General features: G+C 45.7%; 5 protein-coding genes across 9 annotated transcripts in view; 3 read left to right on the top strand and 2 right to left on the bottom strand.

The window, feature by feature from the left end:
- Positions 1-372: 372 nt before the first annotated feature.
- On the bottom strand, positions 373-4,049 carry rpp30 (ribonuclease P/MRP subunit p30). Of its 2 annotated transcripts, none has more exons than XM_022742952.1 (13): positions 3,955-4,049; positions 3,602-3,835; positions 2,745-2,803; positions 2,467-2,523; positions 2,314-2,379; positions 2,138-2,209; positions 1,842-1,931; positions 1,479-1,595; positions 1,320-1,349; positions 1,204-1,241; positions 1,018-1,097; positions 675-764; positions 373-590 (listed from the first exon to the last, which is right to left on the bottom strand). In XM_022742952.1, exons 2-13 carry the CDS (start codon positions 3,681-3,683, stop codon positions 544-546), a joined length of 828 nt encoding a protein of 275 aa, XP_022598673.1. In that variant the 5' UTR covers positions 3,684-3,835; positions 3,955-4,049; the 3' UTR covers positions 373-543. The 2 variants fall into 2 exon arrangements, with proteins under 2 accessions (XP_022598673.1, XP_022598674.1); XM_022742953.1 differs by having other exon boundaries at positions 717-764.
- LOC111219690 (dnaJ homolog subfamily C member 9-like) lies at positions 4,043-7,815 on the top strand. The gene is made up of 7 exons (XM_022742408.1): positions 4,043-4,124; positions 4,439-4,619; positions 5,989-6,129; positions 6,413-6,583; positions 6,768-6,851; positions 6,974-7,050; positions 7,719-7,815. The coding sequence occupies exons 2-7, from the start codon at positions 4,446-4,448 to the stop codon at positions 7,813-7,815; spliced, it is 744 nt and encodes a 247-aa protein (XP_022598129.1). The 5' UTR covers positions 4,043-4,124; positions 4,439-4,445.
- Positions 7,816-8,585: 770 nt separating this feature from the next.
- On the bottom strand, positions 8,586-17,255 carry nudt13 (nudix hydrolase 13). Of its 3 annotated transcripts, none has more exons than XM_022742444.1 (9): positions 17,015-17,255; positions 10,791-10,957; positions 10,550-10,692; positions 10,023-10,130; positions 9,849-9,955; positions 9,553-9,678; positions 9,250-9,361; positions 9,008-9,162; positions 8,586-8,917 (listed from the first exon to the last, which is right to left on the bottom strand). In XM_022742444.1, the coding sequence occupies exons 2-9, from the start codon at positions 10,871-10,873 to the stop codon at positions 8,729-8,731; spliced, it is 1,023 nt and encodes a 340-aa protein (XP_022598165.1). In that variant the 5' UTR covers positions 10,874-10,957; positions 17,015-17,255; the 3' UTR covers positions 8,586-8,728. The 3 variants fall into 3 exon arrangements, with proteins under 3 accessions (XP_022598165.1, XP_022598166.1, XP_022598164.1); XM_022742445.1 differs by lacking the exon at positions 17,015-17,255 and adding an exon at positions 11,690-11,969; XM_022742443.1 differs by lacking the exon at positions 17,015-17,255 and adding an exon at positions 11,482-11,683.
- LOC111219711 (zinc finger protein OZF-like) lies at positions 12,083-16,462 on the top strand. Its single transcript, XM_022742442.1, has 5 exons — positions 12,083-12,450; positions 12,763-12,922; positions 13,013-13,071; positions 13,158-13,254; positions 14,894-16,462. The coding sequence occupies exons 1-5, from the start codon at positions 12,256-12,258 to the stop codon at positions 15,907-15,909; spliced, it is 1,527 nt and encodes a 508-aa protein (XP_022598163.1). The 5' UTR covers positions 12,083-12,255; the 3' UTR covers positions 15,910-16,462.
- A 964-nt stretch (positions 17,256-18,219) lies between the features above and the next one.
- The window catches only part of LOC111219710 (TBC1 domain family member 12-like), a 12,664-nt gene continuing 8,863 nt past the window's right edge, over positions 18,220-22,020 (top strand). Inside the window, exons 1-11 of one of the 2 annotated variants that reach the window (XM_022742441.1) lie at positions 18,220-18,889; positions 19,546-19,645; positions 19,757-19,869; positions 19,962-20,044; positions 20,136-20,253; positions 20,419-20,525; positions 20,609-20,674; positions 20,769-20,860; positions 20,933-21,004; positions 21,293-21,421; positions 21,554-21,663. In XM_022742441.1, coding sequence (XP_022598162.1) covers positions 18,510-18,889; positions 19,546-19,645; positions 19,757-19,869; positions 19,962-20,044; positions 20,136-20,253; positions 20,419-20,525; positions 20,609-20,674; positions 20,769-20,860; positions 20,933-21,004; positions 21,293-21,421; positions 21,554-21,663 — 1,370 coding nt within the window. In that variant the 5' untranslated portion in view covers positions 18,220-18,509. Of the gene's footprint in view, positions 18,890-19,542; positions 19,646-19,756; positions 19,870-19,961; positions 20,045-20,135; positions 20,254-20,418; positions 20,526-20,608; positions 20,675-20,768; positions 20,861-20,932; positions 21,005-21,292; positions 21,422-21,553; positions 21,664-22,020 lie in introns of both variants that reach the window. The other variant, XM_022742440.1, reaches the window with a different exon arrangement.

The following is a 22,020-nucleotide window of genomic DNA, read 5'->3' as shown; positions in this document are numbered from 1 at the left end:
TTTCAGAGCCCCATTAGTCCCCGCCCAACCGTTTGACCAATAGGAGGCTGCCTCTGGTTGTGATGGGACAGGTGTGTTCACCTATTCAGATGTTTTCTGTGCTTTTATTTTTGAAGGATGATCAGACTGGAGTCAGATTGACAGTGTCTGGGGAATGTGTATGTTTGATTGACAGTAGCTGTAAATACTGTAGTTAATGTGTAAATCTGTTGCTAGGATACGTCTGTCCAATCAGCAGCAAACAACTAGCAACATAGGGAAGGTAAATGTCTGAGTATGCTAAGCTACTTTACAGGACATTTATATTTTATATTTATAATATTCATGACTTTCATCACTGAACAGAACATGAATCACTGAGTTGACACCGACTCTTCAAACTGTTTATTTCAAAATCATAAAAGTCAAATCAGAAATCATTGAATCAGTTCACAGGAAAAATTCGTGAAAATCAAAATCTTCTCCTGTCAATCAACAAGTTTATACGATTGAAACAAGAAAATGCCTGTCAGCCCTAGAAGTCCCGCCCTCCTCAGCTGTCAATCACTCAGTCAGAGCAGGTCTGTGTCTCTTGGCAGCAGGAGCTTCACCTGTTCAGATAAAACAGAAGAGCAGAGAGCAGGTCAGCTGATGTGTCAGCTGATGTGTCACCTGATGCGTCAGTGTCAGTGAACCTTCAGAGGGCGGCGGAGCCTCCTGCTGGCAGGATGACTCACTGCAGCTCCTCATGGTGTAGATGATCCCACTGGCCGTCCTCCTGGTCTCTGAAGACAAACACGACAGGTGAGTTCACCTCAGATCAGCTGATCACATGTCAACACACCTGAGACAATCTCAACTCAAAGGTCCAACAACAGGCTTTTCCCTGAGCTTTCAGCCACATCTGTTCACCTGTTACCATCACTGTACATACATCCACCTGGCTCTGTCTGTCCAATGAGAACACAGCTCACCTGCACTACCACCTACACAGTACTTCTGACAGTATTATCAATACTAAAGTAGTATCAGTCTCACCTGCGTGCAGCAGCACTGAGCGACAGGTCGAGGTCACGGCTTCTTTAGCGTCTCCATCTGACAAACCGAACAACAAACCTCTGAGGAGGCAGGTCAGGACAACAACAACAACAACAACAACACGACTGACTGACTGACTGACTGACTGACTGATACACACACACACACACAGCTGTAACAGGATACAGGTTGGTGACATCATATGGACCTCTGAGCTCCAGAGCCTGAAACACAGCAGATATAACACTGATCAATACTGATCGACCAGTCGCTGATGTATGATTGATGTATTGATCACTGACCTTCTCAGCTGCACTGGACAGGATGACACTCTGAAAGACAGAAACATTGTTGATGTTAATCTGTTGTTATCGCAGAGTGGTGACATCACACATGATGTCATCACACATGATGTCACCAGCTACAGCTACAGGAGCCTGTTGGGGACAGCCAGGACGTACCTTCCCCTTACAGCTGTCCATCAGACTGACGGCGTTGGCGATGGTGTAGCGTCTCATGGTGGAGTCTCTGATGGCTGTAGAGTACGACACTTCAAACACCAGGCCTCTGTCTACAGCCTGTGCATACACAGAGAGAGAGAGACACACACACAGGATATTTAAACCTGATCAATGATATATATTGTATATACAGTTCCAGCTCTGACCACCAGAGGGCGACAACGTCGACTCATCAAGAGGAACCAGACTTTCATGTGAGTGTGAAACTTTTATTTTCTTTCATCTGAACGAATTTACACTTTAAATGTAAATTATTATTGTTATAATGATAATAATAATGATAATAATGATAACAACTCTCACCCCGTTGACCGGTGCTCTCTTGAAGAAGAAAGGAAGTTTCTCTGTGACTGAGATACAGATGATGTCAACATCATACAACATACAGGCTGCCTACACACACACACACACACACACACACACACACACACACACACACACACACACACACACACACACACACACACACAGAGTTCACTATCACTGATGTGTGCAGTATTTAAAGTGTAAAGTGTTGAATGTTAAATCGTTATATGCACAGGGACAGTGAACAGCTGTCAGACAGATGTTCACATGTACAGAGTGTCAGTGAATCTCACATGGAAGAGTTTCTCTGTGGTCGGCTGCACAGCCAGCAGGTCGAAGCTACGGTACTCTGGAGCAGTCGGCCTCTGGACAGACACACAGACACACACACACACACAGGTAAATCCTCTTGTCTCCAGGTGTTTGAGGCAGAATCAGTGAAACCAGAATAAAATCCATCAACACTCACAAAGTGACTGGAGTCTGACATCACAACTGTCAGTCTGTTCAGCACTCTGATTGGACGAGAGCGGCCCTGACACACACACACACGCACGCACATACACAGGTGTTAACATACTGTAAATACACGTTCACATCATCAGCTTCATCCTCTCTGTACCTGTACGATCGGCAGCTGATCGATCAGCTCATTGATCGGCGTGGGGGTGGGGATTTCCTGCAAACAGGAAATACACACAGTTACAAAATAAAAGTGGAGAGACAGAGACTTCAGGTCATCTTAAAAGTCTGAGTTCATGTCCATAAACTTTTGGCCATACAGGGTTTGAATTTTATTTTTATCTTAAACTTCCTGTTTCCTAACATTGACGTGCTGGTGTTTGTTTTCCTGCGTGTGATTGTGTTCCTGAACGCAGCGCAGCAGGTGCGGTCACTCACCTGTTTCTTTTTGGCCGTGGGTTCAAACAAGTAGTTGATGGCGACTGTGGAGAAACCGACTGCAGGAAGAAGAATAATCAGTGATGATTATTGATATGGTCGTCCTCACTGTTGTTATATCTGTTACCATAGTAACTCGACATGCTTCACCTATAACCTGTGCTGAGAAAAACCGGGATCCTAACCGAAATGATGTGTTTTTGAACAGAGGTTTCGTGAGCTCTTGAACTGCATTCACTGACGAAATCGATTGTAATAACCCAGGTGTCTGATAATTCAATAATTAATTGCAATTCAATCAGGTTTCTTCTTGTGTTTATTATTATTCCAAAACAGCAAACTCTCTGTATAAATATGCGGTTTATGGATGAATATGCTGTTTATTAACATCTCTGTTGGCAGGTCAGTTCTATTCTAATAAAGCAGCAGAGACCAGAGAAGCTTAAACATGGAGGATGTTGAACGGAGTCTAGTGACACTGTGTTGTTGATCTTAGGGTGGAAGACACCGAAAACTTACATTAACTACACATTAGCTAACACAGGGCTTCGCTGAGAGTAACATGTTAAATGTTGTTTTAGCAGGTCAGTCGTTGAACCAAAAACCAGAGAAACATTAAAACGGAGTCTGGTGCAGAGTTTGTTGCTCGTTTTCAGACTCACGCACACTGGTGAAATAAGTTACACAGTGGTGAACCTGGTGTCCAACCAGCTGTTAGAATGAAGTGAACACAGACACCAACAGATCTGTAACGGCCCGAGCTTAGCTCTGATGCTAGCTGAGTTAGCCTCCGTTCAGCAGCAGAACTCCCGCCGTCACGCTCGTGTTTTCAGATGAGAGCCGGAGAGGAGACTCACGGTGAGCAGCCGTGTCCACCATACTCTGCAGGGCGCTCCTGTCCGCCGTGTAGCTCAGGTTTAAATCCATAAACACAGACATGATGCCGCCGTCTGTTGTCCGAGGCTCCCCGCCACATGTGTACAGCCGAACGGCCTGCTGGGAACTGTAGTTCTTCTAATATAAGCAGCAGTTCTCAGAGTCATGTAGCAGTTTTATTCGTCCCTCCACTGGCTCTGCATCAGTGAGTGTTTCTTTAAAGAGAAAGAACCTGAGCTGTTATATCATATTTACCTGTTAAAACTTAAAATTTTAATTAAATTTTAATTAATTTAATTATATTCAATTTAAAACTTGTACTGGGTATGTTTACCTTGTGGTAGTGGTCATTTTACTTCAATATAACGTTACCAAAAAAAACTATAAAACGATGTCGCGTTAAAATGACGCAATGACGGCGCCACTTTTCATAGAGTGTTTAAGTCAGATGAGAACGCGTTAACGTCGTTTCTGAGGTTGAAGACACTGAAACACTGGTCTCAGGTGAGAAACGTCGTTGTTTCATATGAGAACTGGATCCTGCGGCTCTCAGGCCAGCACAGCGGGGAGGGCAGCACGGACGGGCGGTGACAGGAGCCGGGAGGAGCCGAGAGTCGCTCCGGTCCCTCTGTTCCAGAAAAACTCCGCTCAGAAATCAGTAGATTCAGTGTTTTACTGTTAGAGGCGGATGTAGAAACGCGTCAGAGTGGGTTTGATAACAGAGAGCCGCACCTGGTTCCGGTGGTTCATTCGGCCTAAAGAATGTCCGGATAACCGTTGATATAACCTGATTTTTTAGTGTCAATCTCTGGTTCCAGCCTGGCGATGGGTCTGCTGGAGGACTGTCAGGACCTGTTCGGATCCTCAGACCTGTATGAGGTCCTGGGTGTGCCGCGGTCGTCCTCGGAGGCCGAGGTCAGGAGAGGTTACTACAAAACCTCTCTGCAGGTCCATCCAGACCGGGTGCCCCAAGACCCGCATTCCACCAGCAAGTTCCAGGTCAGAACCCGGGCCCGGGTCTCTACAGAACAGGGTCAACACGGCTCTCACACACAGACATCAGTGTCAGTCACAGAGAAGTCCTGTATGATGTAATACATCTCATATGTGTCACCTATAAGAGGATCACGTGTATACATCCTCTGATATATGAAGATGTAAGTTTATAACATAAATAATATGTGATATGAAATAGTACAATTTGTTTATGTACATACAGTTTATTAAAAAAAATATATTTTTATATGGTGTAAGATGTTGTGACCACATATAGTATGTTAATAATGTATATTTAATTTATATTTGCAAGTTTAATAAAACATACATATAGAAAATCAATGTTTATTTATGTTTTTATTATAAATTTCTCATAAATTTTAAATATGTCTAACTCCACATTCTGGGAAAGTATCTCAGACTTTTGGACTCTACTGTGGGTTTAGAAAAGTGCTCTATAAAAATATATACATAGAATATATAAATATATATAAAGTATACATACATAAACATATATTTGTACAGGCTAGACAGATATGTCAGTAAATGAAATTGTTCCAATTTCTAATAGGTTTCATATATAATTTTTACATATGTATGTTTTTATTTTATATGTTTCGTTTCGTTTCGTTGTCTCCCGCTTATCCGGATCCGGGTCGCGGGGGCAGCAGCCTCAGCAGAGAGGTCCAGACGGCCCTCTCCCCAGCCACTTCCACCAGCTCCTCCGGGAGAATCCCGAGGCGTTCCAAGGCCAGCCGAGAGATATAATCCCTCCAGCGTGTCCTTGGTCGACCTCGATGTCTCCTCCCGGTGGGACATGCCCGAAACACCTCCCCAGGGAGGCGTCCAGGAGGCATCCTCACCAGATGCCCGAACCACCTCAACTGGCTCCTCTCGACATGGAGGAGCAGCGACTCTACTCCGAGTCCCTCCCGGATGACCGAGCTCCTCACCCTATCTCTAATCTCTTTTATATGTTCATATATTTAATATATGCAAATCCCATATATGTTCATATAATGCATTTGTGTTTGGGTAAAACCTGAAGAGTCTGATGTTCTCAGTGATGAAACAATAAAACAGAAAACACACAGAGATGGTTTCATCTTTTCCTCATTTATATATTTATTTTATTATTATATTTATTCTGACGACACTGAGACTTCCTGTCTCTGGAGATTAATTATTCATCTGATTTTGTGTCAAACTGCATCTTAACACAAAAACTTTGTTTTACAACTTTATCTCATAAAAACTCTTCTAAAGCGTTTTTCTTTTCTTTTCATCTGAATGATTGATCACACTTTCCTACCGCACCTGAATGCAGTGGGATGGCAGCTGTGAGTAGTTCAAGGCCTGCTGTTTGTTTCAGACTCTGGGGAAAGTGTACGCTGTGCTGAGCGTCGCAGAGCAGCGAGCCGTGTACGACGAGCACGGCATCGTTGACGAAGAGTCGGACACTGTGAAAGAAGGACGAGACTGGGATGAATACTGGAGACTGCTGTTTCCTATAGTAACTTCTTCACCCCTCCATCTGTCCATCCTCTTATTCTCTCTCCTCCAGCACTGATGCAGCTCTGCAGTTCTTCAGGGTTTAAAAACACACACACAGATTTGCCCAGGAAATAGCCAGGTCCCATTCTTCAGCGTTTATAATTAGTCCACACGTTGTTAACCAGTTGAACTGTTGAATGAAATAAATGAACTGAGTTTGAATCGAAGTTCAGGTGTCTGATGATGGGTGTGAGGTCAGACGTGTTTCACAGTGTGTCAGTGAACGCCTCTCTGTCCTGCAGGTCACCCTGCAGGACATCGTGAACTTCGAGCAGACGTATAACGGTTCAGATGAAGAGCAGCAGGACCTGCTGCGTCTCTACAGAGACTGCAGCGGGGACATGGACCAGATCCTGGACTCAGCTCTGTGCTGCGGACCGGACGACGAGCCACGGGTCAGACGCATCCTGCAGGTAAACAGCTGACCTTTGACGCCAGCAGAGGATCTGCAGGTCTTAGCCTTGAATAGCACTGAACTCAATTCCCTAAAGAAAGTTATAAAAAGTCCTACAGTATTGAACGTGTCGTCGTGCACAATGACAGCTGTGGAATGAAATTCTCTGTGTTAAAAAGTCTTTGACCTTTGACCTCCTGCAGGCAGCCATCGATGGCGGCGACCTGCCGGCTCTGAGAGCGTTCACACACAAGAACTGCAGAAAGAAAGCGGCACGAAAACGCAAAGTGAGCAGTGTGATCAATAATCAATACACTAACCTGATCAGACCTATCAGAAATCTATCAGTGAGGAGGAAGTGATGTCACACTGTCCACTGTGACATCATCAGCTGTGTGTTTATGTGCAGGCGGACACTGGGCGTGCTCAGTCTGAGCAGCTGAAGAAGGAGCTCAGCCTGGACGAGGTCAACGACCTGTCGTCAAGGTGACAAACTACAACTTTTTATCTGTTTGAATTAATAAAAGTTCATTAATATAAGGATCATTTATTATGAAATATGTTTCTATTTTAAAATGTAAAGTTTTGTAAAATGAATTAAATGAAGATTCACTGATTCACAAACTAAATGCCTTCAATGTTTGAACGAGATCAACTGATGAGTTTTAAAATTAGCTGCAGTTAATTAAAAGTGACTCATGATGAATATTTTCAAATTTACTGAAACTTACATTAAATGAATAAAGATTTTAAATAAACTAGAAAAAAATCAACTAACCAGTGTAATAAGTCTCATGAAGGTTGAAACTGTACAACGGCTGGCAGCGCTCCGATTGTAGATGTGAAACTAAAAATCCTTTATTTGAATATGGATACCAACATTTTTTCATTTACTGCCATTGTACAGTTTCAACCTTCACAAGACTCATTACACTGGACAGTTGGTTTTTTCTAGTTTAGTTGATCTCTTCCATCCTGGAGCACCTGGTTCCAGTTTTCTTTTTTACATTCTCTACAATACCTTTTTGACCCTGTGCAGCACTCTCCCTGTTTTTCTTCAAATAAAGATTTTATTTCACCTGAAACGTTTAAATAAACTGAAAGAAAGCTTGAATTTCTACAGATGTTTGTTTGTTTGTTTGTTGTCGTCAGAGGAGGGCAGCGTCTCGTGAGGCCGGCTTCAGTTCTCTGATCAGCAGCATGGAGGAGAAATACTGCAACAACAAACCTGCCAAGAAGAAGAAGAAGTGAGGAGGAGGAGGAGGAGGAGGTTTTCATGAATGAGCAGGTCAGTTATTGAAACACAGCTGTCCCAGTCTGTGTCTCTGCTGGTCAAACTGGTTGCTGGTCTGTGGATCAGATTCAGCCGTTCACTAACACTTACAATGATTTAATGTTCTTATGTTTATATTTACTGGTGGATAAATGTTTCAGCTGACTGAGTGTTAGCGTTAGCATTGTAGTTTTACATGGTAACAAACAATTATCTGTATTTATTTATTTATTTGTTTAGTTTCCTGATTAAAAACATGTTCCACTCATTTCTCGTGTTTTTGATATTTTCATAATTTTACTGTAATTTTAGATTCATTAGTTAAAGACAGGGAGTCAGTGATAATGAGACGTGAGCTCCTCTACAGGTAACTCACCTGATCTATTAGACCAAGTTGAATGAGTGTGGACTGGATCTGGATCTCACTGACTTGGTGGACCCACCCACAAGAGGTTAAATACCTGGGTCCTACTCCATTTTCTTGGTCAGACTAGTGCGGACTAGAGAGACCAATACATGATGAACTGATGAAGCCGCTTGGATAAGAGGCGTAACGTCTTCCACAGACAAATACAAGTCCAGTTGCCTTCGATTTAATTTGAGAGAGAGGTTTGAAGCAACTTGTCTTCAGAGAATCAGGGGAAGTTTTTTCACTTTTTAATTAAATGTCATAAGTTTCTAGAACAGAGTAATAATAGTAATAATAATAATAATAATAATAATAATAATAATAACAACAACTCAGAGGTAGATTCTGTGTTTTACTGTAGAAATGTAATTAAATGTTCATTTGAGTCATTAAAAATTAGACGTGATGACAGTCCATTCCATGAAGAAGCTCATTGGCTCTGGATCTGGATCTGGGTGTAGATGAAGACCTGGTTCTGGGTCTCAGGACTCGGACTCTCGCTGTCGGACCACCCACTCCGTGATGAGTCGGTTGCCAATGGCATGTTCCGGGGGTAGCCAGAGGACGGGCGGTTCGCCTCTCCTGGGCGGAGTCTTCACTTGCAGGGCGGAGCTAATCTCCTCCAGACTGAACCAGCGAGCGTCCTCCAGCTCTGTGTGGTCCACATCAAGCTGGACAGGAAACAGCACAGCAGGTGCAACTGTCAGGTTCAGGTGTTTTCAGGTGTTTTAAGATCAATAGAATTCTTCCTCTGAGCTCACCTGTGTGTCGGTGGGGCTAACAGAGGCGTGGCAGCCCAGCATGAAGGAGCTGTGAGGGAAGGGCCAGTGCTGTGAGGAGCTGTAGGAGATACTCTGAACCTCCAAACCCACCTCCTCTGCCACCTCCCTGCACAGAGCCTCCTCCAGAGACTCACCTGGAACACACAGGTGGGTTAGTTAAACCTTAACCAGGTAAACAGACAGGTGATCAACAGGTGTGTGCACGGACAGGTGACACTGACCCATGTCACAGAAACCAGCCAGAGCGCTGTACATCCCTCGAGGGAAGGACGACTGTCGACCCAACAAACACCGTTTTCCATCAGACACCAGGACGATCACGACCGGAGACATCTACAGTCAGAACAGGAGAAACCAGTCAGGAACCAGTCAGACCAGGAACCTTATATACAACAAAGTTAACAGATAGTTCAGATCTGGTTTGAATCTGGTTCAGATCCAGCTTAGATCTAGTTGAGATCTGGTTCAGGTCTGGTTCAAATCTAGTTTGGATCTGGGTTTGACCGGGATCAGGTCTGGTTTACCTTTGGATAGTAGACTGTGCCGCTGCTGCTGCAGACTCTCTGACTGCCCGCCTGGTTCCGGTGGGTCGGTTGACCTGTAGCACTGCAGAACCTGCTGGTTTGATGCCAGCGTAGCAGAGCCTGACCCTGCAGGGGAGACCAGGACCAGAACAGCTCAAACAGCTAGTTCACAACAGACGGTTCCAGGCTTTAATGTGGGTGAACTGAGCCTTTAAACTGAAATTTAAACTGTCATTTCCTGCAGCATTTCAAAATAAAGGACAGAAACAGAGAGGGGTCTAGGTGTAGTTCCTGACCTGGGCCACTAGAGGGGCCTCTGCGCCGCTCAGCAGAAAGAAGGACTTCCTCAGGTCAACGAAGTTCCCTTCACACTCTTCTTCTACTGCTTCCTGATCCAGTTCTCCTGCAGCCAAACACAGACCACATCAGACCAGAACCCAGATCAGTAATCTGGATTAATATGTTCTTACCGACATCCAAACAGAACTGAGCCTGGTTTTGTTCAGAGCAGTTGATCAGAACCGACTCCCTCAGGAGGGATCCATCGGAACCTAGTCTCTCCAGGATCGCCTGCACATCTGGAACATGACACATCAGGCATGTTGGAACGAGAATCACATTCCTCAGGTTATTTCTTCTCCACTGAGGTTCTGCAAGTTTCTCTGTCTGAGGTTCTAAGTGTGACTGTCTTTTATTTGTTGTTTTTTAACTGATATTATCTTTCTAAAGTTCTCTTATTGTACCTGACGTTCTGAGGTTCTCTACCTGAGGTTCTGTGGTTTTGAGATCCTCTACCTAAGGTTCTGAAGTTCTTTACTTGAGGTTCTCTATCTGAGGTCCTCTACTTAAGGCTCTGAGGTTCTTTACCTGAGGTTCTCTACCTGAGGTCCTCTACCTGAGGTTCTAAGCTCGTCTGCCTCAGGTTCTCTAACTAAGGTTCTGTGGTTCTGAGGTTCTCTACCTGACGTTCTGAGGTTCCCTATCTGAGGTTCTGTACCTGAGCTGATGAGTGCAGCTGGTCTGAAGGTTCCCCTCTCGGTGCGTTGCAGCAAAGGAGACAGGCGGTGGAACAGGAAAATGCGACCGTTCTGCAGCGCTGCAGCACATGACACATCATCCTCCTTCAGCCTGTTCACATACCTGAGAGGATGATCAATCAGTGTCAACCAATCAATCAGTCAGAGTGTAAATCAATCAATCTGACTGTTAATCAATCAGGTCTCTGGGAATTACCGAACCTCGTCCTGGAGACAAAGCCTGAGCAGCGGCGGGTTGCCGGACATTTTGTGGCAGAGAGGAGGCTCCTTAAAGAACTCAACATGGCTGCCAAGCAGAACCAGTCTGGATCGGACTGCACTGGTTTGAAGCGGCTCTGCTGGTAACAGGGACCAGCAGCTCAGATGAGCTGAACACAGGACACAGGAAACTATTAGCCTAGCTTAGCACGAAGACCAGAGGAGGGTGAAAGTGTTAGCATAGCTTAGCACAAAGACCAGAAGAGAGAAACTTAATGTAGCTTAGCACAAATACGAGCGTAAGTTTATCTAACAATAGATAACTCATCAATACAATATGTAAATAAATACATAAATCGCCAGGATGTTATTGTTTATGTCTTTATGAACATATGGAGAAATAACTCCTGTATATATTTTAATATTATTAATGTCTTCTTTAACAATCAGACAGGACCGTCACAGACACTGTCTCTACCACGTGGGATCAGTTGAACACCGCAGGTAAACGGCGAGGTTTATGTGTTTGTGTGCGGACAGACAGAAATACCAAACCCGCTTTAAGAATCTGGCTGCTTTGTTTTCGGTACAGCTTGTTTGTTTTTGGTTTACATTAAACCAAAGAAACTTTTTATTTTACAGAAACGCATCATATAAACAAAAACAATAACAACAGTGAACGGTTGGCAGTCACCTCATAAACCTCTGCCGGATCAGACACGCGGGTCTTTACGGTTCAGGTCTCGGGTCGTTTCTCATATGAGTGTTTCCCCCATAAGAATCGTTAAGTTGGTGGATTTGAATAAAGTTAGGCGAGAAATGATCCGCAAACAGATGACGACCCGGAGACACATGGACCAGACCAGACCAGTGTTTTAATAACATGAGGGAATTGTTCTGACCTTCTTTCTTCTGCTTCTTCCTGTGAGTGAAGCAGAGGAGTGTCTGCCCCCTGCAGGACACTAATACTGATTTCATTAAGAGGAAACCTGCTGAAAACCTTCCACCAGACTCAGAAAGTCCTCATTTTAAAGGAAAAGGTTAATAAAGGTCCACAGTTCAAACTCTGTCCGGATCCAACACTATAAAGTTGTCAGAACCAACTGTTTCGGGATCGTCCTGTACTGGATTGTGGACGCAGGACTTTGGTTTGTAACGGAGTACTCTTACTTCAGTCACGGATCAGAGAACTTTTAAAAAAAAAAAAAAAAATACTGCATGTTGCGTTCAAGAGCCGAAACTGATTCCTGTCCGACCCGGAAGAGAAATAAAAGCTACTTCCGGTTCAGGTCGCACTGGTGTGTTGTCAGCTGGTAAATGTCAGAGTTATTTTCTCCGTGAGTGTCGCTTTGATTCACTATCTCCGAAAACAGAACACGCAGAGCCCAGCCGATGCTCCGCGCCGTTAGCCGGGGTTAGCTGGGGTTAGCTGGTTCAGCTGGCGCCGCGGCGGTCTGTAGCGGGCGGGATGAGCTCCCCCGTGGCCCTGCACACCCAGCTGGCCACCGTCATGGAGTCTCTGGTCCACGCCGCGGTGGCGGAGCTCAAGAAGCTGGTGGAGGACAGCTCGGCCTTCCTACTCAGCCTGGAGGTCCGGACCAGCGGCGCCGGGAAGGAGCCGCCTCTGCAGGGCAGGGCGCAGGACGAGAGCCGGGAGAAGATGGTGAGGAGCGGGGCAGCTGGAGAGCTGGACCCCGGCTGATGAGTCACTGTTGGAAACGTATTCTCTGTTTTATGTGAATGATTCTAGTCAGCTGTGGTTAAACACAGTTTGAATTGAGTCAGTTTAAATGTAGTTTTCTATTTATTCTATGTTAGGTTCCTTCAGTGACAAGGTTAAGGTTAAACTCTGATTATAGTGAAGAAACAGACGGCAGCCATGTTCATGTCCTCCAGGACAAGACTTTACTTTAACACAGCTGAATGCTAATGTCAGAGTTCATCCAGCATGTGTCTGACCTCTGACCTGTGTCAGGTGCTGTTTGCCTCCATCATGGAGACTCTTGGGAACGAGGCTCTGGGGAAGATCATGAACATCGTGGATGAAGCCAAACTGCTGGTGGAAATGGAGTCAGGGAGGGGGGGCAAGAGACCTCAGACTAGCATCCTCAACGTCATCAACAACGCACAAGTCGGTACGTACGGAGGCCCCACCCCCGCCGATCACACACACCAATCAGGAAGGCTGATGTCATTCTAACATGAAGTGTGGTTTGTCATCACAGAGCTCGAACACTCGTACGGACTCCGCCTGCAGAACTCTGAGGTAGACAAGTCCACTCAGGTAAGGCTCCTCCCCTGCCTACTCACCTGTTCATCAGTGATGCGATACAGACCTGACTGTGATGTCTGTATGTTGTATCACTGCAGACCAAACAAGAGGAGGAGGTGGCTGAAACCCCATTTGTGATGGCGGTCACCGTCAAAGACGAACACGGAAACATCAACCTGGGAGCCATCGCTGAGAGTGAGCACCTGATCAATATCTGTCAATACAAGTCCCAATCAAACACAGAGATCTGTCACTGATTGAATCACTCCCTCTGTTTGTTGTTAATTTTGCACTTCCTTTGTCTCTTTCACATTAAAAGCCTTCAGTAGTTAATGGGACAGAATGTATTGATCCTAAAGGCTTTTATTCTGACAGGCTGACAGGAAGTGTTTCAGTAGCAACAGCTTCACAGCTTGAATGTTTTAGGTGTTTTAAACCCAAAGTCGCTTCTGTCTACTTCAGAACAATAATCAAAGACGGTGTTTGATGACATCATGAAGCAGTGAGGGATCATGGGAGTTGCTGTCTTTAGCTTCTCCTGGTTTGGTTCCTTCAGTGTCAGTGATCACAGACCAGCTGATACTAACCGGTAAAACACAATAAACCAGTTCAAACATCAGTGATTGAACCAGTTTTAATTAGAAGTTTGTTATCTGACAAGTCACTTACTAGTTAATCTGGGTAGCTGGTTATCTGGTTAGCTGTCAGTACAGTTTTGCAGAGAGGTTAACTAGTGAAGAGTTCATGTGTGAAAAAACCTGTAGATTAACTTCATATACAGCTGCAGGTCAGAGGTCGCCCCCTGCTGGTCACCACAGAAACCAGCTGTTTCTAACAGTGTTTATAAACATGGCAGGAAGATGAATGATAATACACCACATTCACACGGCGGCCATTTTCCTCTGACGTCACACTGAGGCCAGGAAGTCTTGAACACTTTAATGTCTCTGAATGAATCCTGTGAGTCGTCGTTTACTTCACCTTCTTTGACCACATTGATTAATGGGCAGATGAGTTCTCCAGATGTTGAAAGTGAAGACTGGCCCATACCAGAAACGCTGAAGCTAATGCTAGGCTAGCAAACAGGAAGATATCAATTAACATAAATGTCAATGTTAGTTAGTCATAAGTTGTCAGATGACTAAATCTGCTGATTAAACACGAACTAATGTTGTATAGTTTCAGTCACAGTGATACAGTCACATGACAGAGGAGCATCACTGCTAACTTCACCCGGTGAAGAGCTAGCAGGGCAGCTAATGCTACATGGCTAGCTTGATTCCATCCAGTGTTTCGCTTCCAGACTGAACTAAACGTGTCTGAGCTCTGGGTTGATGTTTCAGAATGAATTCAATTCTCTCGTCTTGTATCACGCAGCTCTGTCAAACAGTAATGCTAGCTAAGAAGGGGTTGATGCTAACGTTAGCTGTAGCTCATAGTTTATCAAATATGTGGTTTTACCTTGAAATATGCAGCACAGCAGGACAACATCATCCTGTAGTGACAGAGTTTGAGCGTGACGTCAGAGGAAAATGTCCGCTGTGTTAATATGGTCTATAACCTGATCAGCTGCTGCAGTTGTCAGGTTGTAAAGTTCACAACCAGTCTGTGGGTTCCTGAGAGGGTTCAGATGGAGACCAGGTCTTTGTGGGTTCAGGTTCTGACAGTAACTGTCTCTCTACATTGTTATTATCAGTATGAGATTGGAATGATTGACTGTGATGAAACCTGATCTGAAGCTTCAGAGGAAACTGTGCAGGTCTGTCCTACTCTTGTTAGTCCACCTCAGTGAACAAACAGGTCGTAGTTCACACATTTGTATGTTTCCCTCCAGGAGCTCGACTTGAAGCCGCTCAGCCGGTTCCTGCAGACCTGCAGCAGAAAGGTCCTGGTGTTCCTGAGTTTGTCCTGCAGAGCGTCACCTGGAAGTACTTTATGTGCACGGCGTGCGGGAAATCCTTCACATCTCAGAGCAACCTGAAGTCTCACTACCGCATCCACACGGGGGAGAAGCCGTTCCCCTGCAGCGTCTGCGGCCGGGCGTTCCGTCAGCGGCAGAGCATGCAGAGCCACATGCGGACGCACACCGGTGAGCGGCCATACGAGTGTCCACAGTGTGGGAAGTGTTTCTCCAAGCAGGCGCAGCTGAAGACGCACTCCATCATCCACACCGGGGAGAAGCCGTACGGCTGCGACGTGTGCGGCCGTCGCTTCAACCTCCTGCAGAACCTGCACCGCCATGCACACACCCACACCGGCAAGAAGATCTTCGTCTGCAATGTGTGCGGAAAAGGCTTCACCCGCGCCGTCACGCTCAAAACTCACGAGCTCATCCACACCGGACAGAAACCCTTAAAGTGCGAGCAGTGCTCCAAGACCTTCCGCCACGCCGTCAACCTCAAGAATCACCAGAGGATCCACAGCGGTGACCGGCCCTTCAGCTGCGACCTCTGCGGAAAGAGCTTCCGACAGTCTGTGAACCTGAAGATCCACCGCAGGATTCACACCGGTGAGCGGCCGTTCAGCTGCAAAGAGTGCGGCAAGACGTTCAGCCAGCAGAGCAGCCTGATCTCACACGGCCGCACACACTCCGACGAGAAGCCGTTCGCCTGCAGCGCCTGTGATAAGAAGTTCAACAACGCCAACAGTCTGAAGCTGCACCTGCGTGTCCACACCGGGGAGAAGCCCTACACCTGTGACATATGTGGCAAGACCTTCAGCCAGGGCAGTCACCTGAGGACGCACAAGAGACACGTGCATGCAGGCGGGAAACAGTACATCTGTGACAAGTGTGGGAAGAGATACTCGGACCAACGCAACCTGAAGCTGCACAAGTGCGGCTACGCATGAAAACACACCTGCTCTGTTCAGGTGTTTGATTGACAGGATAAAATTTCCAGCTTCTTCAGTTGAGTCTGGAACATTCACGAAGAACAAACTACATTTAGTTTCTGATGTTTGGATTAAAATTCACAGATTCTTTAACTGAGTTTTAAACATTCAGAGAAACATGAATGTGAATGATATTTTTTTTGAAGATAGAATTTATTTTTTCAGTTTGTTGACGAGGTGGTGGGTGTTAGACAGGAAGAGGACCTGTTTTAACCAATCAGAGCTCACGTGTTGATGTGGGTGGATTCAGGTGATATTTTCCTTTGATCAGACACAGCCACAATCTCCGGGTTTTGAGGCCGTAACCATGGAGACAACTCCATCCTTACAGCAATGCTCTCTGGGAGTTGTATTTGTTGTGGACACAGTCTGTGACCTTTAACCACTTGACACCTGTATGATATAAGCCCCGCCCACTGAAATATTGAACTCTGGTTGGTTGAAACCATGAATATAAGTTAATTATGTCGCTCTAATTGTCTGTAAATATGCACATTGTTGCTTTTTATAATTTTATAGATGATATTTTTTATGTTTGAAAAATATGAATAAAATCTACAGAGTTCATGTGTCGGCCTCCGTCCAGCTGCTGTGAGCAGAGTAGTTGTTATAAATATATTTTCATGCTTTTATCCTGAAACCATAAACCATTCAATCACAACCAACAGTGTATAAACTGAAGAATACGGTCAGCACAGAACATACAAACGACATTGGGCTGAAACAGTAAGATAAAGAAATATAATAAAATACGAAGTGTGAAATTATCAAAACAAACCAGTTTTTTTTTTCTATTTCAAGATGAAAACACAGAAAAAACAAATATAAAGAATTTAACCAGTAATTCAATATTTGAGTTATCAAATGATCAAAAATTGATTTCATTGTAATTAATATCTTCAATTAACTGATTACAACACTGATCTTCAATAGTCATCATGAATATATTTTTCCATATAACGCCAAATTCCTCGATGTCCTTTAATCAATGTAACGTCACGCTTACGTAGCCCTCCTACGTCACCGGACATGAGAAGATGGCGCCTCTCCGCCCCGAGCTCACCTGTTATCCCAGAGGATGAGAGCAGCCCGACCGACCGTGTTTCTGCCGACTTGAGGTCTCCGCGTCCCGGTACGAAACTCCGCAGGATTCCACTGTCTATTCACCGAGGATGAGGGGCAGTGGCCGGGTTTGTTTCTTCCGAGCTGCGCCGACAGGAGCTCCATAGAGGAGGTAACGATAAGTAATTGACAACAAGAACGGAAACCAGTGGGGCCACCTTCAAAATAAAACACGAAACATTAGAAGACTGGAAACCAGCGAGGGTTACCTTCAAAATAAAAATCGCAAGCACAAGATTTTTCCAACAAAAAAGAGGAAATCTGTGTTTTTCCTGTTTCCAGTTACCGACATTAAACCTGAAAAGATTTTCATACTCTAACAAGAAAAAGACCAGAAAAATATTAGTCTTTTATTTAAATAATGACAAGGAAAGTGAGTTCACCTTCAACATAATACCTGAAATGTCACTTTTGATGTAAAACAAAAAAACAAAAACATAAATAAATAAAAAAGCACATTTATATTCTGATCATATCTTTTCTCCACACAAGAAGACTTGAGGATATAAGATAAAATATTTGGCGTCTGGTCATAAACTAACAGAAGATCATTTAACTCGAAACTAGAAACAAACCTCCCATTAAAATAAAAGCTGAAATATCACTTGAGCTTCAATAAGTTGAAACAAATCCGTCCAGATTTCTTTAAATCTGGACGGATTTAGATCTTTACAAAAATGAAATGTCAGTTCTACAAGACTTTCCTAAACTTTTTCATCCTCACATGGTGAAAACTTTCAGAACTTTCTTTTTAGCGTTTTGATGGTTGTTGAGAAAGTTTTTGTTCTCAGGTATTTTAGATTTAGATTTTAACTTTATAATTTAATCATGAGCTGTCAGATCTCTGATAACGTAGTCTCCGTTAATGATCACTGAACATGGATGAAAGATAAGTGATGTTGAAGAGACTGAAGGTAGAAGGAACGTGTAACTTTTAATGGACTATAAAGTTCAGACTTGTCAGACTTCCAAAACTTTTATTTTTTAAGTCAAAGACAGGAAGTGCATGAGTGTCTTCATCCTGTTGTGGCTGTTGGAGTGAAATGGAAAGAAACGATGATTCGTCTCCATCGGCGACCGTAACCAACACAGATGAGTCCTCGCCATGTCATCATCATCATCATCATCATGAGCCTGTCTCCCATGCTGATGTTATCACCCGGGGCCACACTCCCCGTCCAGGTGTTCAGTGTGTTAAATGTTCAGCAGACTGGAAGGAGAATCTCGTTACCTGTTCACATCACTCTGGATCAGATTGTGGCCAACGAGGACCAATCAGAAGCTCCTCTGATGTCAAGGAGACAGGCGACGATCAGGGGGCAGGGTCTTATACAATCAATGATGTCACAAATACATCATATACAGACAGGTTTAGACCAAATGTGGAAACAAACAGTTGGTGCCCAGACAGCGTGGCATCCTGCACTGAAGGGTCAATGGTTAACCCGCATCACTGGCTGGAGGGGCTCTGTGGGGATGGGTCTACCAGGGGCACTGACCACCACCTGGATATTCCAGCCCCTTCTGTACGGTCATCGAAGGCCTCTCAGGTAAATGTGAACCCTGTGACCTCGACCTCAGACTCTGGGTCACTGGAGGGGGATGTGACCTTTGACCTTCTGAAGGTCAACTCTGATGATGAGGCCTTCATCACGGAGCTGCCACCGGGCCCCCCCACCACTGCTCCTCGCTCCAGGAACACGTTCGAGTGCGGTCGCAGGCAGAGCGCTCCAGGTGATCTGGTTCAGGACAACTGTGGAGGTTCAGAGTCTGAGCTGCAGTCCAGGATGCCGGGGATCATCGAGTACTTAAGCAGGTAAACCACATCAGACCTGGACCCGGCAGATCCTCAAGACCACAATCAATCGGTTCATATATATTAGTTTGTAGAGTTCAAACCACCACAGAGAGACTAAAACCACCAAAAAGAGACTAAAACCACCACAGAGAGACTAAAACCACCACACAGACACTCGTCTGATAATTGTCCTTGGCTCTTTATTGATAATATTTTATATTTCAGGTATTTGAAGTTCTTTATTGGCATTAATTTATTACACAGAATAAACAATATAACCATTAATTGTGTACACTGTGGGGCGTCTTGTCGCTCACCTGGTAGAGCGGGTTCCATCAGGACATCATCCTCACCGCAGTCGCTGTGTGTGTGTGTGTGTGTGTGTGTGTGTGTGCGTGTGTGTGTGTGTGTGTGTGTGTGTGTGCGTGTGTGTGTGTGTGTGTGTGTGTGTGTGCGTGTGTGTGTGTGTGTGTGTGTGTGTGTGCGTGTGTGTGTGTGTGTGTGTGTGTGTGTGCGTGTGTGTGTGTGTGTGTGTGTGTGTGTGCGTGTGTGTGTGTGTGTGTGTGTGTGTGTGCGTGTGTGTGTGTGTGTGTGTGTGTGTGTGCGTGTGTGTGTGTGTGTGTGTGTGTGTGTGCGTGTGTGTGTGTGTGTGTGTGTGTGTGTGTGCGCAGCAGGAGGCAGCAGTCCGTCAGTCACAGTGTTGCTGGGTGGAAGTTGTTTGGTAAAGTTCCTCCCAGACAGAGTCCGTCCAAACAGGCCCGGACCATCCAGCAGGTACAGACCTTTGACCTGTGACCTTTGACCCTGCTCCTCATCTTCAGACTGTGTCCCTGTCTGTTTGTGTTAGTTGCCATGGTGACTCAGGTGTGTGTTGTGTCATTGCAGGAGTTCGAGGCACGCAGTTCTCCTTCCCATCATGCCGCGAGGCAGCAGAGCAGAAGGAAGGTGGAGTTTGAACCGCTGTCAACCACGGCCCTGATCCTGGAGGACCGCCCACCGTACGACCACTTCCTGTCTGTGTATTTAACCACTTCCTGTCTGTGTATTTAACCACTTCCTGTCTCAGCATGTCCTGACTGTGCTTGTGCAGGAATCTTCCCGCTAAGTCGGCTGAAGAGACGCAGAGACACCGGCAGCAGTACGAGCAGATGGTGGCTGGAGCCAAGAGGAGAGGTGTGTTTGTTTTGACCTGCTGCACCTCCCACACGAGTGGGGTTGTTTCAGTAGCTCTCCCTGACCTGGTCTGTGTCCTCCTCCCTGTCAGAGCTGAAGGAGGCTCAGCGGAGGCAGCAGCAGATGAAGGAGAGGTTCAGACAGGAGGAAGAGATCTCCAATGCCACCATGGTCTGGAACCAGCACATCCTGCCACACTGGGATGCCATGTAGGACCACAGTGGGTGTGGGTGGGGGTGGGGGTGTGGGGGTGTGGGGACGGGTGTGGGTGTGGGTGTGTGTGTGTGTGTGTGTGGGTGTGGGTGTGTGGGTGTGGGTGTGTGTGTGTGTGTGTGTGTGTGTGTTATTCTCCCTGACCTCCTGTTGTGTTTCAGGAGGTCCAGTCGGCGTGCTCAGGACCTGTGGTGGGGGGGTTTACCCTCCAGCATCCGGGGGCGAGTGTGGTGCCTCGCCATCAGCAATGAGCTCAACATCACTGCAGGTAATAACAAGATTGGGGGCAATGTTCACTGACCTGAGACGTGCAACACCTGGTAATCATCTCCTCCTCCTCCTCCTTCTCAGAGCTGTATGAGATCTTCCTCTCCAGAGTGAAGGAGAAGTGGATCGTCACTAAGACAGAGACAGACGGTAAGAAACACTGAGACACAGAGACTCACCTGGTATTGGCTCACCTGGTGACGACTCACCTGGTGACGACTCACCTGTAGACGATTACCTGCAGACACAGCGTCACTGTCGGACAGAGAGTCCAGTCTGGAGCTGATCACCCAGGACGTCTCCAGGACGTTTCCATCGCTGTGCGTCTTTCAGCAGGTGAGACAGTCGAGTCAAACAGGATGTTAAGCTGCAGAGACAGGAAGTGAATTCAGACTTTTATTTTTGTAGGGTGGTCCTTACCACGACCTGCTGCAAAGCATTCTGGGAGCTTACACCTGCTACAGACCTGATGTGGGATATGTGAGTCACACACACACACACACACACACACATATCAACACACACACACACACACACACACACACACACACACACACACACACACAGTGATCCCAGACTTGACCTGGACTCATGTGGATTCATGTGGACTAGATGACATGAGACTTGGACTAAAGACTTGTAAACAGTTCTACATCAAGTGTATGACTGTGGTCCGGTTCCCTCTGCCCCCCCTCAGGCTGATCCAGCAGGATCCATCACAGTTTCTCTCTCTCTGTCTCACAGTGTGTGTGTATGTCTCTCGTCCAGGTCACGGGGATGTCCTCCATCGCAGCTGTTCTGATCCTGAACATGGACGAAGTCGAAGCCTTCATCAGTTTCTCCAACCTGATCAATAGACCCTGTCAGCTGGCTTTCTACAGAGTGGACCAGCCACTGGTGTGTTTGTGTGTGTGTGTGTGTGTGTGTTTGTGTGTGTGTGTGTGTGTGTGTGTGTGTGTGTGTGTGTGTGTGTGTGTGTGTGTGTGTGTGTGTTGTTGGACGTAGCTCACTGTCTCCTTCTACCTGCAGATGTACAGGTATTTCGGGGCCTTCCAGGTGTTCCTGAAGGAGACTCTTCCTCTTCTCTTCCTTTACTTCCAGTCTGTAGGTGTAACTCCTGACCTCTACCTCCTGGACTGGTGAGTCTAATTAACCACAGATACAGTCGTGTTGCTGTCTTAATGTACATATTGATGACTGGTTTCTAAATATTGATTATTGATATTGAAGTGATTTTTGTTCCATGGTGTGAACCTGTTCATCCGACCAGAAACATGTCAATCAAACACACTTGGAGCTGTTGGAGGGTTCGATAACTCTAGGCTAACAGTTTCCCTCCGCTTCCAGTGTTTGTGCTAAGCTAGGCTAACAGTTTCCCTCCACTTCCAGTGCTTGTGCTGAGCCCTGCTGACCACGTCCTGGGCCTGTGTCTGAACACAGAGATGAAACTGAAACATCTAACAGTGAATGTTAAATGTTTCTGTAACCCCACCCCC

This window comes from Seriola dumerili, unplaced genomic scaffold, assembly GCF_002260705.1.
Source record: "Seriola dumerili isolate Sdu_G_001 unplaced genomic scaffold, Sdu_1.0 BDQW01000068.1, whole genome shotgun sequence".
NCBI lineage: Eukaryota > Metazoa > Chordata > Actinopteri > Carangiformes > Carangidae > Seriola > Seriola dumerili.
Note: the sequence above shows the minus strand (reverse complement) of the source record. Positions and strands in the feature narration are given on the sequence as shown.